The following is a 26,224-nucleotide window of genomic DNA, read 5'->3' on the forward strand; positions in this document are numbered from 1 at the left end:
CTACCTTTTTTATTCTGTTTTTTACTACGTGTGTTAAAGATTCGCCTGCTACAATAACTTTATAACACAATAGGTATGTCACCATTCAGTTTCTTGCGGGGAATTAGGTGCTATAGATGACACGGAATCCAGAAAATTATTTGAAAAAGTACGTACAACTCATGTAAAAACAACGAGAGGTTACAATTAATTTTATGATATGAAATAAGGCAATGTCTCAATCGGGAGTCGATACAGTCCATCAGCTTGCCAAGAAATATTCGTTTGCATCAATGTAAAGGTAGATTTTGGAAATTTTGAAAAAAACACTGCCCATATTTGTACTGATGTGCAAGACGTTGCTGATCGGACAAGTAATGTGCACGCTTATTACGCACAAGGAAATGGCGTATTCTTTAAAAAACTCCGAAGTCTGACGCTCTGTGTACGTGCCGAAAGACCACATTTTTTAATTCGATAGTGTATCTCGTTCGGTATATATCGCATGTTACCGCAGAGGGATCGATCCCGATTTTCGTCGATTCCATATAATTCCCACTTTAAACTAAGTGTGATACTTTCTTTCTTGTAGGATATGAGTTATTATTGTTACAAATGATGCGTACTGCAAATGACACACTGTCATAGCTCATGTATTGTTCTGTAAACTCAATTTAGAAAACAAATATTATTACTAGTAATTTATAATACTGTCCTGGGACACTGCCCATATTTGCCTTTTTATGATGAAAATTACGAACCGGTATGGGAGATAAATAGAACGTCTGTCTTGGTAACATTCATTGTTTGTATTGCTGTCAAATGTACAGAATATGGGAATGAATGTTTATAACAGAGTCTGCAATATTGACATTTTTGTCGAGTTTGATGACCTGTGAAGTTTTCACTTTTTCAGTTTTATTGAATCTCTGGGAATCCGATAGAGTTTGACTGTTGATCCCATTTTCTTTGCTTTTATCGTAATTACACAACGGGTTATTATTGTATTTGTGTCCATGACGTGATATTATTGTTCTGTTTGTGACTGACATTTGCCAGAGAGTTATGTTTTGTTTAACTTTTACTCGATAGTTTCCAGTAGTAAAAATGAATGACATGAAAAGAAAAGAGGAAATTAACATTTTAAATCCAACTCCAAATGAACTACTTATCTTAAAGATCATATAAGGAAAATCATAAATATTTCGCATCGATGTCGTCAAAGTGAGTAACTAAGAATGAAATGTGAAAATAATTCTTTCTGTAATAGTCCATCTGTATATTCTTTTAAAGCTTTACAGTTGTCGTCTTTATTCCGCTTAATCTGGGGTCACAATTTGTCAATCTTTAGAGTCCATTCAATTTCAGTGTAATAGAGTTCCGCTTAAGCCAGTGCTATGGGCGAGAGGGATTTTGCATATTTGACTACCCTGTCATAAACATTTTACTTTGTTGCGTTCAATGCTTTCAATGGATCTTATACAGATTTTATTAGTTGCATGCATATGATTATAAAATGAATATGATTACTGCAAAAAGGGGTTGAATTTCTTCTTTTATCAATCTGGATCAAAGTATTATATCTTACAATTGTAATTAATAAAGAAAACAATTATGTAGGACACTGCTCTCATACCTGACTTCCTCAGAGGTACAATCACCAAACCACAGCCAAACTCTGTCCAATTCAACATTTTAAATGTCCTATCACCTATGAATCAAATCTTGTAAAACATGACAGTTTCCCTTTATATTTGTGTTGTCGGCTAACTAGAATGAAAGAGTTTTATCAAATCCGACACCAAAATAAAGTATTTTTTTATATCTTGTATCTTGTTATAGATTTACCGTTGGAGTAAAAAGGGGTAAACTAGCCAAACAAAAGGCGTATTGTGACATAATGACAATTGAATGTCTCTTCTGATGTGATTTTCCACATAAACATTTGAAAAAATGCCTGTGATGAAGTAAAACAGCTGAAAACCCTGAAAAATATCTATCAGAAATACCACCACCCAACCGAAAATATAATTATATCCCTTAATGCAAAATTATCTGTATATATTCAATGTATCCTCGAGATCCAGTTAACTTTCAGAGAGAAAAAATATAGCTTCTCTGGTCCCATTCAGTTAAGAAAACTAAAATGCCACTACTGATTTATGAGACATGAAAACAGAGATTTGAGTATATATATGTAAATGTTGAAATAGTACGAATGTGTAGTGCAATTCGGGCTCGTATATAAAGCAGCATCGAAACTAATCTTATTGGGTTAGTGAACTTGCTGTGGCATGTGCGTGTTCGTTTGTACTGCTAGGCGCTTTGTCGTAATTGGTCTGGTATATTGTGGTGGTGATTTAGTTCGTATAAATTCTCTCTACTATATAATAATTTATAATGCGAACTTGTATCCTAGCGGATCTCACATATGGGAAAGTCAGCTGTTCTGACTATAATTGTATCCCTTAATGCAAAACTATCTGTATATATTCAACGTATCCTCGAGATCCAGTTAACATTCAGAGAGAAAAAATATAGCTTCTCTGGTCCCATTCAGTTAAAAAGACTAAAATGTCACTACTGATTTGTGAGACATGAAAACAGAGATTTGAGTATATATATGTAAATGTTGAACCAGTACGAATGTGAAGTGCAATTCGGGCTCGTATATATAAAGCAGCATCGAAACTAATCTTATTGGGTTAGTGGACTTGCTGTGGCATGTGCGTGTTCGTTTGTACTGCTAGGCGCTTTGTCGTAATTGGTCTGGTATATTGTGGTGGTGATTTAGTTCGTATAAATTCTCTCTACTATATAATAATTTATAATGCGAACTTGTATCCTAGCGGATCTCACGTATGGGAAAGTCAACTGTTCTGAATATAATTACATCCCTTAATGCAAAACTATATGTACATATTTAATGTATCCTCGAGATCCAGTTAACTTTCAGAGAGAAAAAATACAGCTTCTCTGGTCCTATTCAGTTAAAAAGACTAAAATGTCACTACTGATTTGTGAGACATGAAAACAGAGATTTGAGTATATGTTAATGTTGAACCAGTACGAATGTGTAGTGCAATTCGGGCTCGTATATAAAGCAGCATCGAAACTAATCTTATTGGGTTAGTGGACTTGCTGTGGCATGTGTGTGTTCGTTTGTACTGCTAGGCGCTTTGTCGTAACTGGTCTGGTATATTGTGGTGGTGATTTAGTTCGTATAAATTCTCTCTACTATATATATATATATATATATACATATATATAAGGTATCTACGCGTCACGCATCTAGTTACCAAAATAACAATATTGTCTGCGACCATCTCAAACACAATCATAATAACGTCACACTTTCAGCCTTCTTTTTTTAACAAGACAACTAATCGGGACTTGATTTGCTATCCGTAGTATCTATCTGAAATAAATAAAAAATAATAAAAAAGTTCTAAACTAATACATTCTTTTTAAACTGAGACTCTTTAAAGTGACTAACCCACACATTGTGAACTGTAAAAGGCAAAATGGTTTGATGGGTCAATTTATATACTCTTTTACCGATTAGGGAAGTCAGCATGATTTACTTTGCCTTATTTAGGTAAGAACCACTATCGTACCGAATAACATTTAGTCTACCTAAATAATGGACCGTTCCATTATCAAAAGTAACTATAGGTAGTGCACAGTATTATGGCGTTTAAATAATAACATAAAATTATGTCAATCCGTTCCATTTTTAAAAGTAACTATAGGTAGCGCAAAAGCATTATTGCGTTTAAACAATAACATAAAATTATATCAATACACCTAGTGTGATCCCTCGTTGGCCGAGCAGTTATGGTATTTGTATTATGCCTTTTGGTCGGGAGTTCAACACCCATTTTTTCTGTTTGCATTACATACTTTGTGTAAGTTTGTTTTTCTATGATTTCTAATTTATTGTTTTGTTTCTTATTTTCGTATAAAATTGGTATTATCTATAAATCAATCAATCCTAACATTATGGCCGGCAATGCTTTTATTAAAGTGAAGTGTAAGATTGTTAGAAAACTTATAAAACTAACTCGTACATATTTAAAATATCACAGGAAAGCTTAAAAACATTAGATCATATTAAAAGTGGAGTGTATTTAGACATAATTACGTGTCAATTGTGACATATAATTTTAGTGAACATGTTAGAACTAGATTTACAATATCGTTTTGTTTTTAATTGTAGTGAAGAAAAAATTAAATACAAAATTTAACGGGTCTGGGAATCGAACTCACGGCGAAAAAGTATAATACGTATACCGTAACCGCACTAGGCAAACAAGAAATCACTGACTGCATCGTAAACGTACTAAGTGTACTGGCTTCATTTTATGGCTTTTATTTCAAAACGTCACAATTGTGTGCGATACCTATACGTGTGCGCTCTATTGATAATCACGTAACCGGGGATCAAACTCACGACTCTACGATCCGTAGATCTGCGTTCTCCCTAATGAGCTGAGCGGGCGGGTGGCAGTTTCATATTCTACCACTCTTGAGCCGCACCTGACAATTTGTGTAACTGATATACGCATTCACGACTTGTAAACATGGCAGAAATGAGTCCTGGACTGAAATAGAAGAAACACGATAGCCTAACAAGGTAAACTGTAAGTAATGTTACCATTTAAAATTGTTAAATTTCTTTATATAACAATGTCAAAGAGAAAATTAGTTTTTAAATGTGAATTATTCTTAAACATATTGTTGATTTATGTTGAAATCGAAACAAGGAATTTCCCCCAGTTTTCTTATTTGGTTATATAAGTTCTTGTGGAAAAGCAAGGTAAAATTTATGTCGGGGACGTTAAGACAGATACAGGTCAAGACATTCTTAGGTACAGAAAGCAGTTTCCTTACAAAAAGTCATAATCTTTAATTATTTATATTTTCCTTCACTACTAAAAGTAGTGTGTAATCACTCATTTAAATAATTTTATGTTAAGATCTATGACATTTAAAAGAATGATTTTGCCTTAAAATCATATATATGCACACTATAAATATATTGCTATTTTGGTTTATCTAACAAACTTTTAATAAGTATATGTATACATTAAGTAATCATAATTCAATGAAAAGTGAAATCAAAATTATGTACATTGATTTAGCATAGAAAACTAATGCATGTATACATAAAGCAATATGAGGGAAGAGTACACATTAAAGACTAAAGGAATTAGAAAATAGAAAACTTCTGTCATTGCAAATATTATAATTAATTTATACGAATATCTAATAGATAAACGTATTTATCGCTCACTTCATTTGCTATGACTCATCTGTATTTTAACATGCAAAGATATCATATTTTTTATCGTTGAAGAGGGTAACCTAATTCAGCGCTATCGAATTACTGGTGTAAGCGTACTTTAAAAAGTTAAATGTCATATTTATGCCATAAAACAGATATATTTTTTTTATAATGACACTTTAAAAAAAATCCGTTTTTTGTAGTCGTTTGTACTGGAGAGAAACATAATTTCAAGTTCAAAGCCGTCATGATAAAACCATAAAGCATGATAATAACTTAGATCTAAAACGTTTCTAACTGCAGGTTAAACGAAATCTCTGCCAAACAAATATTGTCCAAAAAGGATCACACGCCAAAAGTATCTCAACAACTATAACATTTCTCTGTATTATTTTGCAGTTCTGAAACCTACCAATGATGGCACATCAACGTCATTTAGAGAAGGCAAAGTTCAGACAATGGGTAAAGGCCGGACTTGGTTTGGATTATCTAAGAGAAGGGCTTTTGCCTTTTTGCGACGAAATTGTAAATCGACATCATACGGCCATTTTAGATGACATAAAACAGAAAGTCAATTTATCGACCGTCACATGTGGTCATTGTACAGTGAAAACCCTTAAACCGGATCATGTTAATGCTGGATACAAACAATGCCCATTTGGTCAAGTAAACTGTAACTGTTGCTTTCCGTCAGCTAAAACTTCTTGTCCAAATAACGTGTGTGGCGCGATCTATGACGCCATAACAAAAAGTCATGGGTCTACTCCACCAGCTCCGAACTGGAAAAACTCAAACACGGAGAAATGGTGTACGGATCCCTGGTCTATAGCGAAATGTTTTATTAGCGCTCCTGGATACGATCAGAAGATAACAGCTGCCGATATCGACTGTACAGGGATATTGCATATCATAATAAACAATCAATATTTTCATAACCACATCATGCAATCGATTGATGGAAGTGATCTGTTTTCAAAGGTAAATTTTATATGTTCATGATTGACTTTGATTTATAGTTTTAGTAAACTTTGTAAGGGTTCTCTGTTTATAAGTGTTGTAGGTCTATTTTAGAGAAAATTTAGTGTGACATAACATTGGAAAGGTTTTCCTATGTCCTCAAATTAATTATATGTTAAAACCTGTATTATTGCTGTTAAAGTGACTGGCTATTTATTTTTGTTATATCTCCATTAACGGGACTGACCTCTAGATCGTTCGGCAACAAAAAAGTAAAACTGGTCTAGATATCTGGAAATAAATGCTATATTTCTTAAGAAGGCTTTAAAACTTAATTACTGACAAACTATAATTATGTTACAGAAACACATGAGAATTTGCTGTTTTTACTACTTTTTACGATGAAAATCGAAAAGCGTTTGTAACACTTTACTCCAGGTAAACTGTCTCGATTACAAGTATCTATACTTTGAAGTTCCGCTGTAGCGCTATTGGTTACGACGACGGTAAAATGTCTTTATTGCCGCGGCGGTCCGAGGTTCGATTCCCGACGCGGTCATTTTAAAGTCTTTTCTTGATTTGGAATTTTTAAAATATTTTAGAAACAAAAACTCATATTCTAATCTTCATAATATGACCAAACTTCAATTGGAAAGGAAGATTATTCGAAAAAAAACAATGTTTGATTAAAGAACATGTGCAAATTGAAAGCCTATTTTTTATTTGTCACGTCTAATAATTAAATATATTAACCTTTATCATGCTGGACAGAATTGATGCTACCATTGCAACCAGTGCAGTCTGATTAAGATCTGCACGCCATTTAGTCAGTATCTGTTTGGTAAGCACCCCTTTCAACAGTTACTGTTACTGTCCAAATTGAAAGATGGACAAGTTCATTATAGCAATTTAACAGGATAAGGGTTAAAAGCCGGAGAGAAGAGACAAGGCGCCCATCCGAGCATTACTTTAGACACGGGTGGGCACCCGGGAAGAACCGACAACCTTCCGTAAGTCAGCTGGTTGCATTACTGATATGGACAAATTCCACACCAAGCGAATTAAAATTAAACGGATGTTCTTTAAACGGATGTTCTTTGTCCAACTGAAAACAAAATGCAAGGAAATACATTGAAATTTAGTATAATGTTTCCCAACATCGCCATTGAGAAATAATAACCAACTTTCAAATGTTTAAGAAATACGACAAGTCATATTATATATGCATTTTCGTGCTGAAATGCGAAATATCACAGGTTGGTTGACTTATTAATTAAATTGAACAAGCTGTCGTATTCGGAATTTCGACAACTCGAGAGTTTAAAGAAATATGAAATTTAGAAATAAAATGCTACTCGTATATGTACACAGTCACTTATAACAATACTGAAACGGATACTAAAATTGCACTTGCTAAAGTACACTTTTCATTTCATAACTTATCAAATATATGGTGACAATGAGTTTATTATTTTTGACCTGTTAGTTACCCTAGAAATTTGTCCGACCTTCTCAGTTAATATGGCGCGTATGGCCTTCTCACGGTCACGATATTGTGCCAATTTAAGCATTTCGTCCTGTTCGAAAAAAAATTGCAAATAATAATTTGTACTTGAATGTTGACATATTTTTAATTTCTTTATTCTACATAGAAACATCCCTATCTACACACAAGATCGAACTTTACAGCAACATGGTACTGTTTGTTTTTTAAGATATCAGCACTGTATTATACGATAATATATTTAGGACATGCATTTATTTTAGATTAACTCATCTAATCTCGAGCCCAAGACATCTTATCTCGAGCGCATGGCATCTTATCTCGTGCGTTCGACATGACATCTTGTCTATTCAGATAATGCACAAACGGGCACAAGGGGTCTCTTCCATCACAAATAGCTATGAATTATAAATGTTTGTATTCGTAAAATCTAATACTTGTAAAAAGTTTAAAATATCGTTTTCTTTAATACCATCCAAAGGCTAGGGTTGGAAAAATCTTGTTTTAGATATACGGTTCAGTCTGCGTATTGTCTTCCAAATATTACAGGATAATGTTTATTCAGTATCTGTTCAGCATACCAGCCAACAGGTTTGCATGATTTACTTTAAAGTATTGTAATACATTAAAGATATACTAATACTGTGTTTAATATCCATAACTGAAAACAAGGAACAATTACTACAATGTTTTTTTTTTTGTATACATAGAATGAACATGTTCATAATATTATAGAAAGTATTATGTGTCAGATTTATACTATACTGCACTACTCTGTGTAGGTATTTGTAAGCACAGTGTGAAAATTTAATGCTAATGAAAAAAAAAGAATATTTAACAAATGATTGTTATTACTCAACACCTAGTTTAGGTCATTGCAGCTCAACATGTACATATTCAGTTATTTAGTCCAGTTAACCGCATTTGATGAGTTTCTAGAATTCAAATAAATAGCTTATTATAAAATGTTCTAGCTTATGAAAGGCATATGGAACATCTTTCAAATCATTTCTTTCTTTCTTTAGATATTTAAATATAATCAAAAATGGAAAAGACAATAGTTACCATTGCTACAGATTCCAGAGGCGAAGGTCTTCAATATCAACTTGCCGACAAATTTAGATGTCAAAGTTGCCTGGTGCAAAAAATATAAGAAAAGACTTACTTAGGGGGATGTGGCTTGGCTTATAACAAAAAATTAAAAATGTTACAAATACCATTGGAAGTTTTAAAAATTTCACTGCGTCTGTAACTAGTAAATTTAATGCTTCTTTCCATATAGGCTTGTTTTTCAACACAAGCCCCACTCTCAATTACATTTTCAGCGACTATCTAAATAAGCTTTTTTGTTAATGATGATATCTTCACTGAAATGCAACATAATTTAGAAAGACGATATAGGTTTAATCTACAAAGGTATTTCAAAAATACAAGTTTTAATCAATCAACAATAGGAACAGATTTGACAAAAGTTTTAAGAAAAGAAAACGAAGGGCACCCAAAAATGTGACCTTGACATTTGAGTAACGGGTCTGGGTGTTGCGCATTACATATAATCTTATCATGGGGTACATTTGTGCCGAGTAATATTAAAATCCCTTTTAGGACTGTCGAGTTACAGACCAGACAGCTGTGACCTTGATCTTTCAACTAAGGGTCCGGACTTTGCGCATGACACGTTGTCTTATCTAAGGGAATATTTTTGACTTATAGACTGGACAGGAAAAAATCCCTTTTGATCTTTGATCTCCAAATGTGACCTTGACCTTTAAGCTAGGGTTCTGGGTGTTGCAGGCGACACGTTGTCTTATCATTGGGAACATATTTTTAGCTCACCTGAGCAATGTCGTCTGTCTGTCTGTCAACATTCAGCTTGTGTATGCGATAGAGGCTGTTTTTTTCAATTAATCTTCATGAATATTAATCAGAATGATAACCTTGATGAAATCTAGGCCGAGTTCGAAAATGGGTCATCTCGGGTCAAAAACTAGGTCACTAGGTCAAATCAAAGAAAAACATTGTGTATGCGATAGAGGCTGTTTTTTGTTTTTAATTAATCTTCATGAATATTGATCAGAATGATAATCTTGATGAAATCTAGGCCGAGTTTGAAAATGGGTCATCTCGGGTCAAAAACTAGGTCACTAGGTCAAATCAAAGAAAAACATTGTGTATGCGATAGAGGCTGTATTTTTCAATTGATCTTTATGAATATTGGTCAGAATGATTGCCTTGATGATATCTAGGCCAAGTTCGAAAATGGATTATCTCGGATCAAAAACTAGGTCACTAGGTCATATCAAGGAAAAACATTGTGTATGCGATAGAGGCTGTATTTTTCAATTCTTCTTCATGAATTTTAGTCAGAATGATAACCTTGATGATATCTAGGCCGAGTTCAAAAATGGGTCATTTGGGGTCAAAACTAGGTCACTAGGTCAAATCAAAGAAAAACCTTGTGTATGCAATACAGGCTGTATTTTTCAACTGATCTTCATGAAATTTAGCCAGAATAATAACCTTGATAAAATCTAGGCCGAGATCGAAAATGGGTTATCTGGGGTCAAAAACTAGGTCACTAGGTCAAATCGAAGAAAAACATTGTGTATGCAATAGAGGATGTATTTTTCAATTGATATTCATGAAATTTGGTCAGAGTGATTGCCTTGATGAAATCTAGGTCGATTTTGAATATGGATTATCTGAGGTCCAAAACTCGGTCACTAGGTCAAATTAAAGAAAAATCTTGTGTATGCGATAGAGACTGTTTTTTTCAATTGATTTTTTATGAAATTTGGTCAGGATGATTGCCTTAATGAAATCTAGGTCGAATTTGAATATGGGTCATCTGAGGTCAAAAACTAGGTCACTTGGTTAAATCAAAGCAAAAACTTGTGTATGTGATAGTGGCTGTATTTTTCAATTGATCTTCATGAATTTTGGTCAGAATGATTGCCTTGATAAAATCTAGGTCGAGTTTGAACATGGGCCATCTAGGTGTCAATAACTAGGTCATATGTAAGAAAATGCTTGTTTTATCGCAAGAGACCAATTTTTTGGTCGAATCTTAATGAAAATTGGTCAGAATATTTGTTTCCATGAAATCACTAGGTCAAACATGTTTTACACTGTTATGGAGTGCTTCTTAGGTGAGCGACCTAGGGCCATCTTGGCTCTCTTGTTATTTTTATAAGTTATATTGTAATCCCTTGATGGGTGACAGAGTGCTTGACTGGACACAAAACAGACACTGTTCATGCCATGTGAACATTTGACATTTGAACGTTGAGCTACGGGTCTGGAAGTTGTGCTTTACACATTGTCTTTTTATAGGGTACGTTTGTGCCAAGTAATATAAATATAATATAGTTAGGATGACAGGAGAAAAGCCCTGTTGACGTTTGACCTCTAACTGTGACATGGACCTTTGAACTTGGGCCCGTCGTGTCATCATTGGGAACAGTTTTGCCAATTATTAATAAAATCCCTTGATGAATGACAGAGTTGTGGACCGGACATTAAATTGCGGACGGACCGAAAAGCGCAATCCTCATGTCCCCGAAACTGGTTTTCAACCAACAGAGGACTAATAAAAGCATTGGTTATACTAGCGTGATAAAACAGTGCAGGCAGTAATATATGTAAACAAAAAAAAAATGATGTTGGTTTCAAAGACGCACAACGGCAAAGGTCAGGTTCAGTTTTATCATTTGTACCATATAACGTCACGCGTAAAATATCTTATTTTGGATGGAGAAATATACTATAACTTAGTGAAAGGATCAAAGTCAAACTTTAAAGGGATTTGATTTTTAAATATCATACAAACAATATCTTATCAAAGCATGAACTGTTACTTGTCACTGATAAATTGTCCTAATAAAATGAGAAAAAAAAATGTTAAAAGAAGGGAAATAACTACTTGACTTCTTATGTAAATTGGCTGTCCATAGTTTTAACTATTGAACGGTCTATAATTCAATACTAAGTTTCTGCGATGAAGTAAAACACTTAAAAATGTACATTTAGAATAAACACTTCCTAATCAGTTAAGAGTCAAAATTATTACACTGCTTCTGATGTCCGATGAACAGTATACTTTTGATCTGTCTATATAGTATATTTTCATAGACTTTCTCTTGTGAAAATAGGAAAATTAGTTTTTTATGTCATGTAGTATGAATCCGAAACTGATACTGAATGGCATGCCGACAAACCTTATAATTGGTGACATGACACTCGCTGACCTGGATTTCATATATTCATGTGATGCAGGAAAAATGATATATTAAGAATGATAAAAGTCAAAATATTTATATAAAAACATTGATGGTGTTCATGAAATTTAAATTGTAAAATATACTTGTACCAGTTGTACAGTGGTTGGTAATGCTGTCAGTGGTGGGTGACAAAATAGTTTCTGCCCTTATTTGTTTAAATTTGTACACAACTTTCTTAGTCTACTACTGTAGTTTGAATAAGTTAACTTTAAGGCTCTTTAAAGGCATTGTGAAGTTACATTATAATATTAACTCACAAGTAGGAACTAATTTTAACTAAAGAAAACTAAAATAAGACTTGGGTTAATATTACTTGGCAAATTGAATAAGTATACTGGCAGGTGGACTCCAGCATCAGATCTATCGCTACCGAAAGAAAAGTCTCTACCAGTAGTGCCAAAACATAACAAGGTATTTACAGCTGACAGTTGAAAAGTTAATCTTGTTGTTTGTTATTTTGTTATTTTGTTATTCTATGTTATTTGCTCAGTATGCCTCAAACCGAGCTCGAATATCGTTTTTTTTGTATTAATTGTCTAACAGTACATAGAGCTGAAACAGAGTTTAAAAGTGGTGTAAAACCAGTTTGCATAACTACACATTTTGAATGCAAACAAGTCGCTACTGCAAATTGTTAGTTTAGGGTCTTTTTTATTGTCAGAGTTAAACTTTATTCCAGCCTTATTCATATTATATACATTTCGGTATGGATGATTTGACCGAATTCCAGTATTTTGAAGTCTGTGCCAAAATGGCAGTCCACAGAAATAGTAGAAATAATGAACCGCATATAAAAACAAACATACGGTATACTTATCATTTGAATTGCTATGTTGATAAATTTGTGCCCCTTTCTATTCATAGCGATTCCATACACAAATGCAATTAGCGATACAAAATAACACTTGATTGAAATAATAATGAAACATATTGTTTAAACAGGTCAGACAGCATAGAAACAAGATTTTCCACTCAAGTACAATGGAGTTAGAGGAAAATGATGCAAACAGGTACATAGATGAAATGATAGCTGTTCTACAGGATGGAAAGGAACTGAACAATCGACAGGATACCAAGAATGCTGTAAAGAAACTCCAAGACGTACGTAAAGAGATATTACAGAATTTCCTTGTCAAGAATATTTTATATTACATTGATAATTAACAACACTTCATGTCATTTATTTATATTACTAATTACCTTGTCCACAGATTATATATGTATATGATAAAATGTCTATAATAATTTGAACATTATCAGTTGAAGAAAGACAATTTTATCGTCACAACAAAAAATGAAGCAGATGTTTGCAAAGCTGGCATAGAATCACTCAATGCTAAGATAGCTGTGTTAAGTGAAACACTAGAGAATGCAGCTACGACTGAAGCCGTTCAAGACTTAGAAACGCGAGTTAAAACATTGGAAGAATATATGGCTGAAGTTAGAGAGGTATCTTTTGTTGATATTATAGTTACATTTAATTACTGCAATCACCACGAGTTTGCTTAAATTTTGTTTGCAAATATAATTATAAAAACGTATATTAAAGTCAATAGAAATTAAATATATTTTTACATTTGTTAGCCTGTAAAAGGTTGGTAGTTGCATGGATTTATATGTTTCTTTATCTGCCGAGACACGCAGTGATAATTGATATAGAAATACTGACCATCCATTTCTAAACAATTTTAAGTTATATACGCGTCTTTTGTATTAGAATTTGTAAAGCATTTCAGTAAGAGAATAGTATGCTTTCATTAAGGTTTGGGTCTAGCGAGGCTACATTTAACTTTTTGGAAAGGGGCCTACCCTTTTGAATGTCCATCCTTGCTTTCCCCCCTCCCCTTACCCATTTCTCTACCCTGCCCCCATTTTCATATAATTAAAATGTACTTGTTGATAGATTTTAGAAACGACCCTGTCTATCTGTCCACTACAGTCAATTTGAGGCGGGCCTACTTTGCGATTTATGGCTTTACATTTTTTTAAAAACCTTTCAAAAATTACTTGATTATTTTTAATTCATGATGTATTGCATAATCTATTATCATTTCGGTTTCAAAAGTGAGCAAATATCTTAATTTTCAGTTATTTTAAAAGTTGCATTGTCCGGATATCATCTATAAGATGCGCCCATTGAAGTGAATGGGGGTGGGTAGAAGGGCTGCGTTCTAGGTGTGAGTCTGTGTCTTTTGAGTCAGTATCCTTGCATTTTTATCATTGAATAAAGGACATTTCTGATATCTAATATGTTACGTAATGATCTTGCAATCGCAGTTTTTTGATCTAAAACATAAAGGCAAATGAGCATTTGTGTATCTTTTATATTTTACCATTATCAATCTTTTTGAATGTTAAAATTAAACACAATGTTTCAGATTAGCTTTCTGTTAAAATATCCAATCTATTTATTCATACGCAAATCAAGCAATAAGCTTTAATTTTACGTTGTACTCTAACTTGTACAAATTTAATTCTGCGACAAATTATACTGAGTCAGTAAATTGTTTAATTGTTTCTATAACAACAATACAGCTTAATAGTTTATCTTGGGTGAAACATTCTACTCTATTCACGAACAATAAAAGCTACACATACACAAGGGCAATGATCCAGTAGTAATAGCCACGTACGCAGAAAGCAACCTCTCAAAACAAAAGAAACCCCCACAATAGGCACCACCTTACAGTGTTATCACCACCAGATAAATCAATTTCATACGCATTGTTAACCATGTAAAACACAAACAATGCTCGTGTAAAATATATAAAAGAATATCTAAACAATCCAAATATGCCTGTATTCAATGTCGTCTTTGTAGAAAGAAGAGCAACAAGAGAATTCAATTAAGGGCAAACAGTTCAAAAGACAAGTATCAAGTCAGTTCAATGGGCTTTAAGAACTAAATATTACAGAGTCTTCTTCTGTCCCCACCCAATACAATCAAATATGACTGTAAACGTGCTGAACACCAAAAATTGCGGTTTTACCAAAATAGTTTGGTCATAACCTCTTTCAATAAAACTTTTAATTCTCATGAACATCATCCATGACACAGAAATTGTACGAAGTTTGTGAATAATATTCCCATTAACAAGTGATATATCTTCACAGGAATTGAAAGACCTCAAAACCGACAGAGCTTCAAAGCAGGACTTATATGCTTACATCAAGCGCAAATTAGGTAAGTTGACATATCAAAACATAAGTACTCGTGTTTATACGTACTGACGAGTTTTGGCTTTCGCATTTTGTACGCATACTATAGAAAATATGCCACTCTTACTCATTTTATAGGAGAGAAACAAGGGCAAAAGTGTAACAGGAAGACACATTCAAAGAACTCAGCCAGCATACATCATTCCATTAGGAAGTAAGGGTTAAAGAAAAACGTACACTTGTGTGCACCGACTGGGAACACGTGTACATAAACAAATACATCATGAACTTTTCTACAGCATTTGAATTGGCATACGAGTGATGTATTTGCATTTGTGGTGCCAAATCAATTTTGTTGAACTGAGAGAAGCATCGTTCCTTTTTATTGCAGTGTGGCGCATTTATAGTCGTGTTGTACCCTTTATTGATGTTTACAAATCACGATAGAAATGTAATCTTAGTATTTTGAAGCATTGATACTATGCAAGTATGAAAAGTTACTTTGACTCAAGTCTTTTGAATATATACCTTACTGTAATACATTTGTAATAGGCATGCCTAATTTGTGAGCGACATCATTAACTTTAATTAATTTATACAGTAACTAAAATGACTTTAAAAATTAATTTGTAATGACATAACTTGACACTGGATTCGCTACTATATTTCTATTATCGTTTTAGAATATCAGACAGAGTTGATATGCTACTACAAAAAATATATGCTACAAGTGTCTGCAATGCCGTTCGAGCCGGAGGATAAGCACTGTAACTTTAACGACGTGTATGTCCAACAATGCATGACTTCTGAGACAACAGATAATAGAAGAAGGTCAAAAGAGGTAAAAATTTCATCAATGTCTGATATCTTCAAAAAAGACGGAAACTCTGTGAAATCCATCTTTGTACTCGGAGATGCAGGATCCGGGAAAACATTTCTTTGCAAAAGTTTGATAAACTACTGGTGTTTGGCACATTCGGGAGATCAGGAGATTAAAGATGAGTTCGATGGAATCGAGGAAATGAAAAACTTTGAGTTTGTGTTTTATATTTCTCTTCGTCACTGTAAAGTCGAGGTCACAATCAAGGAAATGCTAAAAAAGCAATACGATAATGAATTTGTGGAAACTCTTTTACATAAGGAATCCGCTAGTATTCTTATTGTACTGGACGGTTTAGATGAATGGACTTCAACATCTGCGTTATCTAATCAGTGTCTTCCATTTGACCCTTTCAAAGATTATACTGTCCTATTTACGTCAAGATTATGGCATATTAGGTACAGAAACAAGATAAAACAAAAAATTGTACTTACAGGGTTTGATAACACATCTGTAAATAACATGATTGACAAAACTGTTCCGATATTAAATGATATTTTTCATAAAGAAGAAAAATCAGAAAACTGCAAAAATGAACTTGATGAATATTCGTTCAAAGATATAAGGCATATACCGATAATGTTGCAACAACTGATATGCCTATGGTTTGATGGCAAACTTTATGAAACTTCAAAATGTGTTATTTACACTAGAATGTTGGATCTTGTCTTTGTATGGCATGATAAACATTTTCCCACCGATCCTTTATTCAAAACAGTAAAGGAAATATCAGAGTCTTCTAGAGCTATGGAAGAACTCCCTGACATTTTTACTGAATTAAGTACTGAGATGTGCATGTCATACACATATCTTATTCAGATTATGTCAGAGTTAGCGTATGAAACAACGTTTAATAAGAAACCGTCTTTGACATTTGACCCATCTACATTTGAGCAACTGAAAATGTCGGACAAAGCAAGGGACTGTTGTTTAAAGCTAGGGATTTTAACTAAGGAAATTCGCCCAAGTTTGTCTGCAAGTGAGTGTCATAAACTTTCGTTCTCATTTGTTCACACGTCAGTACATGAGTTTCTAGCTGCTATGTATATTGCCATCAAATTTAACTCGACAAAGAGAGGGAAAGCTATTACCTCTGAAATTTGTAGACAGTTTCTTAAAGATGTCTTTAAGTGTAGGACTGTTGATGACATTTTTGAACAAGCAAATATATTAATCATGCTTTGTGGTTTCGAACCTAAAATAGCCTCATCCTTGTCAAAATATGTTTATGATATTTGTTCAAGTGATGGACTTTTTCTAGAATATAGAGAAAACATAGAAAATCAATCTACTCACTACAAACGTGTGTCAGATATCCAACAGTTTATTCAAAACTCTATGAAAGAAGTAGAGGTACGCAAAAAAGATATAAAGCCAATGTTTTATCTGGGTGATATTGTTGTGGACGAAAATACAGTGGGCGGTTATGTCTCTGCAAATCTTGATAAAGAGTACATGTTTTCTGACACTGTCCTTTCGTTTAGAATCAATATACAGAGTAATGCCCAGTATCTTGGAAAAATATTCAAATATATACCAAAATGTCGGCAACTTGAAGCAGTATGCATACATTTGAGTGATTATTATCCAGATGATAATGACGATATTAACTATGATATCTATGAGATATTTGATGTAAATGCTTCAAAACTGAAAGCAGTGTCTCTTTCCTTCAAGTTTGAAAATAAATACGATGCGATATCCAGAACAATTATCCGCCGGCTTCCCGACACAGAACAATTGATCGCATTAAACATGGAAGGTGTTAATTTGACACATACAAACTGCGACGTCCTGTGCACATTCATATCTGGTACCAGTCGTCTCGAACAAATATCACTCAAAATAATGTGTGAATGCAAAAAGCAGCACGAATTAGATGTGTCCCAGCATAAAAAACTAAAGTATCTTAACTTTGATAATCAGGTACTTGTGAAATCTGCCAACGCTTCAAATCTAGAGAGATTTAAATTCTCTGATCTGAACAGAAGTAATTTTATGACAATATTTGGTATTCTCAAAAGATCAAACAATCTCAGAGAGCTTGAAATGGGACTTGCCTCTGGACCACTTGAAAGTGAAAGTATCACAAGCGATCTTGTCACACTGTTACAGTCACTGCGCCAGCTGTTTCAACTCAAATTACGTAACTTTGCTTTTGTTAGCAGTATATTCAATAGTTCTTCTGAGATGGTCAATTTGGAACATATTTACCTTTATGATGTACGAATTAGTGAAGTTGCATGGCGTGTGTTTGTTGACACTCTTTGTAATATTACACACCCTGTAAATGTAAATGCATGGTGTTTGTGTATTACACACGATGAGAAGGGTTGTAGTAGCTCTGAAGTAGACAGGAAATATACAGCTGGATTGCAGTATGTTCGAGAAAAAGGGGAGTGTTTTAATGTGGCAGAAGAATCAAATGAATCGTTCATTTTTTCAAGAAACGTTTGTCACTAATTTTTATTTAAGCAGTAGGCGAATATTTCACTAAGACAGAGAAAAATTTATGTTAGGATTGCATCACAATTTACTTGTGAAACATTAAATAGTGCATTTAATTGCTCAGCATACAAATGACAGAAATGATATGTGAATGCCCAACATAAACAATGTATTCAAATCATCATGAATCCCTTCTGTTAAGTTTTGCCCATTCGCCGTCCAGCATCGGAGATATTGTGTCCGACTTTTGTCAGATATCCGTCAGTAATTTATCAACATTTTCTTTAAGTTGCACCGCCTCTGAAGCCATGTATTATTGAAATGGATGATCTTCGAATAGGCTTTTACAGTTTTATTTCAAAATTAATCAAACTGTTCTGCTCGGTTCGTCAACGATGTTTTCGACATACACAGCTACAAGTATTTCTCGTCGAGAAATGAAATATATAACTATCGATGAACGTACTGTTTCATACGTAAATAATTGTCAACTTAGTGTTTGTTAAGTGACACAAAAGGGAGACAAATTACGCCAGGTGGGTTAATGCCGATAGTATAAGTCTCAGCTATTTCTAAGGCTCTAAATGCTATTTTTCATAGTAATTGTTTAAATATAATGACGATAATGGAAACTATTGACGTTTCCGGTTCCATTGTAACTTAACGGAATATAAAAATGTTTGTGCCATTGTAAGATATATATATATGACAGTATTAATGTCTTGTTTTATGAAATTTCAAAGAAATACTTCCAAAAAGTAAAAGTGTCTGTCTGCAAGTGACCTGTCATAAGATGTTAAAAATGCATATGATGGTGAGATACATTATTGACATGAATAAAACAATGTTGTATGTTTTATAAACGTTTGTACTCCATTGAATATGAATTTTTTTGTTTGTTAATTTTTCTTTACCATAAATACCGTATTTTTACTGCAAGTATGAAAGTAGCATGTAGTAATGAAATGGAGGTCTTTCAGCACGGAAACGAGAATAAAATAAAAGGAAGAGCGTTTTCTTCTTCCAATCCACATTCACATTTAGATGAAATATTATGTGAAGAGCAAATTATATTGCCTGTATTTCTCAATTTAAAAACATCCAATCCCCATCTTCCACTAAGATAGTGTTTTAGATATTTATTTCAAACGAAGAAAATCATCCACAAATGTATTTAATTTTAATTGTGTATGTAGATCTGTATCTTTAATTATAAATATATAAATCTGGTATAATAATAATAATAATAATAATAATAATAATAATGATTAAGTGTCAAAAACCAACACCTGTTTGTTAAGATAACGTCCAGTTTTTATTGTGATAGTACCCATTTATACCTATTTCTAGACTGTATGTCCTTATAATACAACACAGACATATACAAACACTAATAAATGCGTATCTTTGGTAATGGCAAAATATAATTATAATGCCATTTTTATTTTTCGCAACATGATATTACTACAAATCTTAGGAAAAAGAAAAGCTGAATTAGTTACTAAAACAATATATGTATATATTTAGTCAAGAAAATTTGTATGCAATTGTAAGCACTGATATTGTCATGTCACGCTCAATATTCTGGCCTTCGTTTTTCGATAAGTAATTAATGACATTTTTAACACTTACGATATTTGTTTCTGTTAGACATGTAACGGATTGCAGTATTTTTTTTTGATAATTTTATCATAAACATACTACCTTTTATGTAAAAATTAGTTGTTAAGCTAAAACCTTATTATAATTCAAACTTCATACAGTCTGTTTGACTTTTGTATACGCAATGAAAAGATGATGAGGCAACAATATATAGCCGTTGTCTCCCCTGATACCGATTTTCTGTGATACCGATCCGGAGGTCAATTCTTCCTCGTGTATTTAGCTAATTCATGTAAAAAATGTATACTTTTTAAAACTAAATACAAAGTACTGTTAATACACATTACCCTGTTAATTTTATATTTACATATTAACTATATGTAGTAACTGTTCATATTTTCAAATAAGAAATTTGGATCTAGAATACATTTAAAATGGTTTTACGGTAGCGTCTACAAGTGGTTTTAGGCTATTATTTTCGAATATATATTTCGAAATAATAACTGCAAATCTAGCACACCCCAGATTTAGGATAAAAGTTTCATTAATCTTGGGTTTACCTCCGTCGTCAAATGATGAAAAGTCACCATATGGCATTAAAAATCTATGTTGGTGTGACCGAAACTCAACATTAGAAAACAGTCAAATTCAAGCAAATAAGCTAATTTGTTGAGCCCTATTCAGACATCAATAAGGTTGTAAGTTTGAAGTACGTATTTCGTTGGTGAAGTTATGAATCACGCGTTTGTTCTGAGTAAATGTTACTTCCATTACATGTTTGAAAATGAGTAGTGTCTATTTTGAACATTCTATAATAGCAATCGACGCTGCTTTATGTACGAGCCCGAATTGTTCTACACATTCGTACTGGTTCGACATTTGCATATATTTACTCAAATCTCTGTTTTCATGTCTCACAAATCAGTAGTGACATTTAAGTCTTTTTAACTGATTGGGACCAGAGAAGCTATATATTGATATATAGAGATAGTTTGCATTAAGGGATATAATTATATTCAGAACAGTTGACTTTCCCATATGTGAGATCCGCTAGAGTACAAGTTCGCATATAAATCATTAAATAGTAGAGAGAATTTATACGAACTAAATCGCCACCACTTATACCAGACAATTACGGCAAAGCGCCTAGCAGTACAAACGAACACGCACATGCCACAGCACGTCCGCTAACTCAATAAGGTTAGTTTCGATGCTGCTTTATGTACGACCCGAATTGTACTACACATTCGTACTGGTTCAACATTTGCATATATTTACTCAAATCTCTGTTTTCATGTCTCACAAATCAATAGTGACATTTTAGTCTTTTTAACTGATCGGGACCAGAGAAGCTATATTTTCTCTCTCTGAAAGTTAACTGGATCATTGAATATATAGAGATAGTTTGCAATAAGGGATATAATTATATTCAGAACAGTTGACTTTCCCATACGTGAGATCCGCTAGGACACAAGTTCGCATTATAAATTATTAAATAGTAGAGAGAATTTATACGAACTAAATCGCCACCACTTATACCAGACCAATTACGGCAAAGCGTCTAGCAGTACAAACGAACACGCACATGCCACAGCACGTCTGCTAACCCAATAAGATTAATTTCGATGCTGCTTTATGTACGAGCCCGAATTGTACAAACAATGTACTACACAATTCGTACTGGTTCAACATTTGCATATGTTTACTCAAAACTCTGTTTTCATGTCTCACAAATCAGTAGTGACATTTTAGTCTTTTTAACTGATTGGGACCAGAGAAGCTATATTTTCTCTTTGTTGAAGTTAACTAGATCTTGAGGATACATTGAATAAATCACCACCACTTATACCAGACCAATTACGGCAAAGCGCCTAGGACTACAAACGAACACGCACATGCCACAGCAAGTCCGCTAACCCAGTAAGGTGAGTTTCTATGCTGCTTTATGTACAAGCCCGAATTGTACTACACATTCGTACTGGTTCAACATTTGCATATATTTACTCAAATCTCTGTTTTCATGTCTCACAAATCAATAGTGACATTTTAGTCATTTTAACTGATTGGGACCAGAGAAGCTATATTTTCTCTCTCTGAAAGTTAGCTGGATCCCGAGGATACATTGAATATATAAAGATAGTTTGCATTAAGGGTATAATTATATTCAGAACAGTTGACTTTCCCATACGTGAGATCCGCTAGGACACAAGTTCGCATTATAAATTATTATATAGTAGAGAGAATTTATACGAACTAAATCACCACCACTTATTCGAGACCAATTACGGCAAAGCACCTAGCAGTACAAACGAACACGCACATGCCAGCACGTCCGCTAACCCAATAAGATTAATTTCGATGCTGCTTTATGTACGTATATATATATATATATCTTTTGTATACAGAACCAGTTGTGAAACTGCATTTGACACTTAGATTCTCCACTTGCACAAATTACAGTGCATCACTTCAGTTGACAAATGACGTGATCGGCAAACGGCAACAAAATTTATCTTCGCCAAATCTTTGGACAGTCTGCTAAAGCTTCTTATACTATGCAAATAAAACTGAGTGTGTATAAATATTGATTTATATTATACAAGGTCAATAATACAAAGCATTCAAAGTCTCGTAATAACACATGTCCATATATATAGCTTATGGCGAGTTTAAAACATGACTGAACCATTAGGCGCTACGAACATTGATTGATTTGTATACCGTATAGCGGGTTATTTCAGCGGTCAAAATATTTTGCGTTTTGGTTCCAAAAATTGTGTAAGAAATTTCTGCGTGTTTAATTTCTGCGTTTTCACATAAAAGGAAGAACAATTTCTGCGTTTTCGATGCCAAGTAGGAGGTAATTCCTCGCATTACCGGACATCGTGAGAATGATAGCGTATGAAAACAATAAACTAAATTACCGGTAACTGCTGTTAAGTACATTTGCTTTTAATGAATGCATTGTAGGATATTAAACATGCGAATTGAAAAATATAAGTCCAACAACAATTGAACAAACTACAACTGCAAACTTCGATATATCGGCATAACAGTTACACCCGTATGAAGGTTACTAAAGTATAGTTAGGAAGATCTTTACAAGGGATTAATAAGAACAATTTAAGTGAAATTCACTCAGTATATTTCATTCACAAAACATAAACGTTTTCTGAGGGATTAACAATTAGGACTTTGATTGACCATCACACTTAATTATATCATTATCGGTAATTGTTAGATAACGACGGTAATTTCCAATAAATACCTCGGGTAAAAATGCGTGAAAGAACGTTATTCTGCAGATTAAATTGCGTTTTAAATTTTTGCTGGATGAATATTCTGCTGGAAATATTTTTGCGATTTTACCGAGAGACCGCAGAAACGCAGAAATATTTCCCCCGTAGAAATAACCCGATATACGGTACTTAATTGTGATTTATATTTAAACATGTTTAACGTAAATACTTTTCTGTAACACTACTAAAACAAATGACTTGTTGGAGATAAATCTAACATAAACAATAGCCACTCATCTGAGAGATCATTGTCTTGTCTTTGGTATCTTATATCTAATTATACAATGCTTATATTGCCTAAGATTTAAACAATTTACAACAGACATGCAACCTCTTTGTTTGAATTGTTGATCAATATTGCAGCTTTATATTACAGAACAAAAACAAACTATTCGAAAAATGGAATTCCTTTTCATTCAAGGAAATCAAACGCATACAAATTGTATAAACTTACATCAAGAAAATTTACAAAACTTATTTGGTATTTTCATAGACGAATTTTTAGAGTGGAATAAACAAAAAGAATATATAATTACTGAGCAGAACTGCAGCGATTATATTAAAAATACTTATCTAAACACTGTTTTAAAGTTATGTATAGAATACAGCTCAATAACGTTATTAAAAACAGATTGCATTAATAGATCTCAAAGAATTGACTCCTTCCTATATTTCGAAGCTCTTAGTATATTTAAATAAATGAATAATATGCGCAAACATCAGCTTAAAATATAAATGTTTTGTCCAAAGTACATTCATGTATATTATGCTATTCAAGTCTGGAATGCCTTGCACGTATATATCTTTATTTGGCTTTTAAAAATCAAAAGAAATATGAAACACATTAACTTGATTTTAAGGATTTTGGACATTGTTGCTGAATTGTTTTCTTTTATTGATATTATATCTGCATACGGCATTGCATAATTTTATTTTAACCCTTTCCCACACCGAAACGTTTATCACCGTATCTATCGATTACCAAACAGAAACGTATTGACCCGTGTCTATCGGTTCCCCGATAGAAACGTATTATACCGATTAACGGCCATTTGAACAGAATCGTTTTATCCCGTGTCTCATAATCAATCGCTTTATTTTCGTTCTTTTCCTAAAGAAACAAATTCCGGATGTTTACTAACTCAAAATATGGGATTTCGTCATCATTATTTACGTACAAGATCATGTGGTTACTATTTAAATTTATCGAGTACTTTGCAAAGAAATTTCCTACATGTGCACCACGCTACGTCATGGAAAATTACTGAGAAAACTGCTTGCAACTGGCCGGTTCGCGGGCTTTCCTCGTTCTAAAAATAACAACCATTTAACATCAAAGTATTTTTAAATGTGTTAGGTCATGAAGGTCACGCGTGATACATGCAGATTTCCCCTAAACAACAATTTGTGTATACGATGGCTTGGAATTTATGACCTTACATAACGGGAAGTGTTAATCAAAACAGAAGGACCGCGGCTTTCAAATATTTTATGACACCCCAAGAGTTAATTGCAGCGGAAGTCACCCGTGATGTACCGACGTTTGATCATCAAAATATTACGTAATATTATCCTAAAAATATTTTAATTTTTAGCACAAGAATACTGTAGTCGGTTACGAGTCTCGATCTCAGCGATCTTTTTGCACTTTCAGAAATTTTACGATCCGTTATTTTTGTAGTGTTATTCAGTTTGATGGTTGTTTTTTTATATAAATACTTACTGTTTCCGATTCGGAAGATAAGTCTATTAACTATAAATCAAACTTTCAAACATCATTTTGAAATGAAATTGTATATGAATTTCAATGTGAAAGTAATCCAAAACAGAATTTTATGCCTAAAAATACATATTCCCGTACGTTAACACTTTATATCTTCGAAACTCAAAGAGAAACTACAATAAATTTTGTATCATCGGAAAGAGAATTTAAATTGCTATAAACTTTATATTGACAAAAATAATGTCAAACTTACAGAAAATATTAAAATAATGACATTTTTAACATAAGTGTTTGTAATCACAAAATAATGCCAACACCTCTGTTCAGATAAGACAGTCACCTTTATCAGCCATATACCGATTATAGATTATTGATTATCACTTATCAGTGTTATGTAAAAGAGGTTACTTTGGCTTCTGTTCTGTGTGGTAAAGGGTTAACTTAAAATTTTAAAACTTAAAAAGATATTTTTATTACTATCAGTACTATTGTCATTGTTATTATTATCATAATCCTTAAACAGTGAAAACACTTAAAGTATCCTTCACGTCCGTCAAACTGAACAAAACACTTTAAAGTAACATACTAGTATTAGTTATGTCTGAAAAAAAAAGAAAAAAAAGAAACACTTTATTTTTTAGTTAGTTTGTCATTGTCTTGTAAGATACTGCTGCAAAATTGATCAAACAATTAAAAAAGTATGAAAGATCATAACCATATTGCAATTTCTTTATAACATACCTAATAGAATTGTTAGAATTGTCTTTGTATGCTATAATTTACCATGCCGCGAGAATCCTTGACAATGTTTATTTGTATTTTGTCGAAAATATTGAAATTGGCAATTACAAATATATAAGGACGACCAATGTTAGCCCCAAAGGTGTTACTTTACACGAATTGCGAAGCAAGCTGATACATTCAAATCTCACATTTGTCTATATGCGTTTTGACTGTGTAAAATCAATGAAGACAAAATCCATATTAAAGCAAAAAAAACGCAATTGTATTGTCAGAACGATTTGAATATTTATAGTATTTTTAGTGCCGATGCATTGTCATAAATAAAGCAGATGCCCAGTAAACCAGTTTATATAATGTTTTCA

The 26,224-nt window shown here is 33.1% G+C and overlaps 1 protein-coding gene across 2 annotated transcripts; it reads left to right on the top strand.

Annotated features, from left to right (window-relative positions):
• The first annotated feature begins 4,492 nt into the window (after positions 1-4,492).
• On the top strand, positions 4,493-20,357 carry LOC123541325 (uncharacterized). 2 transcript variants are annotated; one of them, XM_053527196.1, is made up of 6 exons: positions 4,493-4,622; positions 5,666-6,244; positions 12,950-13,108; positions 13,268-13,456; positions 15,122-15,191; positions 15,850-20,357. In XM_053527196.1, the coding sequence occupies exons 2-6, from the start codon at positions 5,681-5,683 to the stop codon at positions 18,507-18,509; spliced, it is 3,642 nt and encodes a 1,213-aa protein (XP_053383171.1). In that variant the 5' UTR covers positions 4,493-4,622; positions 5,666-5,680; the 3' UTR covers positions 18,510-20,357. The 2 variants fall into 2 exon arrangements, with proteins under 2 accessions (XP_053383171.1, XP_053383172.1); XM_053527197.1 differs by having other exon boundaries at positions 4,515-4,615.
• Positions 20,358-26,224: the final 5,867 nt, after the last annotated feature.

The sequence above is a fragment of the Mercenaria mercenaria genome, chromosome 16 (assembly GCF_021730395.1).
Source record: "Mercenaria mercenaria strain notata chromosome 16, MADL_Memer_1, whole genome shotgun sequence".
In the NCBI taxonomy this organism is placed as follows: domain Eukaryota; kingdom Metazoa; phylum Mollusca; class Bivalvia; order Venerida; family Veneridae; genus Mercenaria; species Mercenaria mercenaria.